The sequence below is a fragment of the Pithys albifrons genome, chromosome 4, assembly GCF_047495875.1.
Source record: "Pithys albifrons albifrons isolate INPA30051 chromosome 4, PitAlb_v1, whole genome shotgun sequence".
Taxonomy (NCBI): Eukaryota; Metazoa; Chordata; class Aves; order Passeriformes; family Thamnophilidae; genus Pithys; species Pithys albifrons.
The window spans coordinates 64,794,475-64,796,258 of record NC_092461.1 but is presented as its reverse complement, the minus strand read 5'-3'; the positions used below and the strand labels follow the sequence as shown (position 1 = coordinate 64,796,258).

The 1,784-nt window shown below is 71.3% G+C and overlaps 1 protein-coding gene across 1 annotated transcript; it reads left to right on the top strand.

The window, feature by feature from the left end:
• Positions 1-327: 327 nt before the first annotated feature.
• Positions 328-1,424, top strand: BHLHE22 (basic helix-loop-helix family member e22). The gene has a single exon (XM_071554449.1). It carries the CDS (start codon positions 430-432, stop codon positions 1,327-1,329), a length of 900 nt encoding a protein of 299 aa, XP_071410550.1. The 5' UTR covers positions 328-429; the 3' UTR covers positions 1,330-1,424.
• Positions 1,425-1,784: the final 360 nt, after the last annotated feature.

Below are 1,784 nucleotides of genomic sequence, written 5' to 3'. Positions count from 1 at the left end.
ACTCCCCCGTCTGCGGCGGCTGCTGGTTGATGGGTCCGGAAATCTCTTGAAGGTGAATCCAAGCAAGATAAACGGTGGAAGCGGCTCCACTGGCAGCCCACAATGCCCCAGCGCGGCGCCTGCTGAGGGCGAGCCGGAGCCACAGCCACAGCTCGAGTCACAGCCGGAGCTGCAGCGCAAGCCGGAGCCGCCGGAGCCGGAGCCGGAGCCGCAGCCGGAGCCGGAGCCGCAGCCGGAGCCGCAATCCGAGCCACCGCCGGAGACAGAGAAGGGGCAGCCGCGGCGCCGGGTACGGCGCAGCCCCGGCGGTAGCCGGGAGACGATTTCTGCCAGCGGGACACCAAGAAGCCACCCGCCGCGGCTCAGAGCCTTGGAGGACCGGGCCGGGAGCTGAGGGGGGCGGAGGAGGCGGAGGCGAGCGGGGCGCCGATGGAGCGGGCGCTGGGGCTGCCCGCAGAAGAGGACCTCTTCCACAAAAGCCTCGCCGCCTCGGCCAAGCGTATGGAGTCCGCCTTCCGCTCGCCCCCGGGGCTCGACCTCTCCCACCCCCGCGACCGCCAGCCCTCGCCGCTCGCCTGCTACGAGGCGTCGGAGCCCGAGGCGCTGCTGCAGCCCGGCGTCGGCGGCGACCCGCTGGCGCTACCGCCGGGCTCCGTCTGCGTCAAGTACGGCGAGAGCGCCAGCCGCAGCTCGGTGGCCGAGAGCAGCGGCGGCGAGCAGAGCCCCGACGACGACAGCGACGGCCGCTGCGAGCTGGTGCTGCGCGGCGCCGGGGGGGACCCGCGCGTCGCCTCGCCGGCGGCGGGCGGCGGCGGAGGGGGGGGCGGGGGGCTGAAGGCGGCCGAGGGCAGCTGCTCCAACAGCCACGGGCACGGCGGCAGCAAGAAGTCCAAGGAGCAGAAGGCGCTGCGGCTAAACATCAACGCGCGGGAGCGGCGGCGGATGCACGACCTGAACGACGCGCTGGACGAGCTGCGGGCGGTCATTCCCTACGCGCACAGCCCCTCGGTGCGGAAGCTCTCCAAGATCGCCACGCTTCTCCTGGCCAAGAACTACATCCTGATGCAGGCGCAGGCCCTGGAGGAGATGCGGCGCCTGGTAGCTTATCTCAACCAGGGCCAGGCCATCTCGGCCGCCTCCCTGCCCAGCTCCGCCGCGGCGGCAGCGGCAGCGGCGGCGGCGCTGCACCCCGCCCTCGGCGCCTACGAGCAGGCAGCCGGTTACCCCTTCAGCGCCGGGCTGCCCCCCGCCACCTCCTGCCCGGAGAAATGTACCATCTTCAACAGTGTCTCCTCCAGCCTCTGCAAACAGTGCACGGAGAAGCCTTAAGCGCCGCCGCCGTGGCCGCCCCCCGCCGTCGTCGCGGCCCCGGGGAGCGGCGACAGCCGGCGGCCCGGTCCCGGGCCAGGGGGCGCGGAAGCGGCGCAGGGACTGACCGATGCCCGGTCCCCGCCGTCCTCGACCTAGACTCGCCTCGCTCGTCTCTTCGGGTGTCGCCGGGATGGGACCGCGACGGGAGCCAGCGTGCGTGCGGCGGCGGGGAGGGGGCGCGGGGCTGGGGGTGCCGCGGGGCGGAAGGAAGGTCCGTCCCGCGAGGCGCCGGGAGGCTCCGGGGGGCTCGCTGCGCGTCCGGACAAAGGAGAGGCCGGGAAATAGCAGGCCAGGTTGGGAGCCGGGGCTGTCGCCGGAAACAAATCAGAGAGGCCACTTCAACATAGATTTTTTTAATTAATTAATAATTATTAGCAGTATTATTAATATTATTCTGAGCCAGGAAACAAACA

Excerpts from the sequence above, each read along its gene's own strand:
- BHLHE22 (XM_071554449.1), top strand. The coding sequence starts at position 430 with ATGGAGCGGGCGCTGGGGCTGCCCGCAGAAGAGGACCTCTTCCACAAA.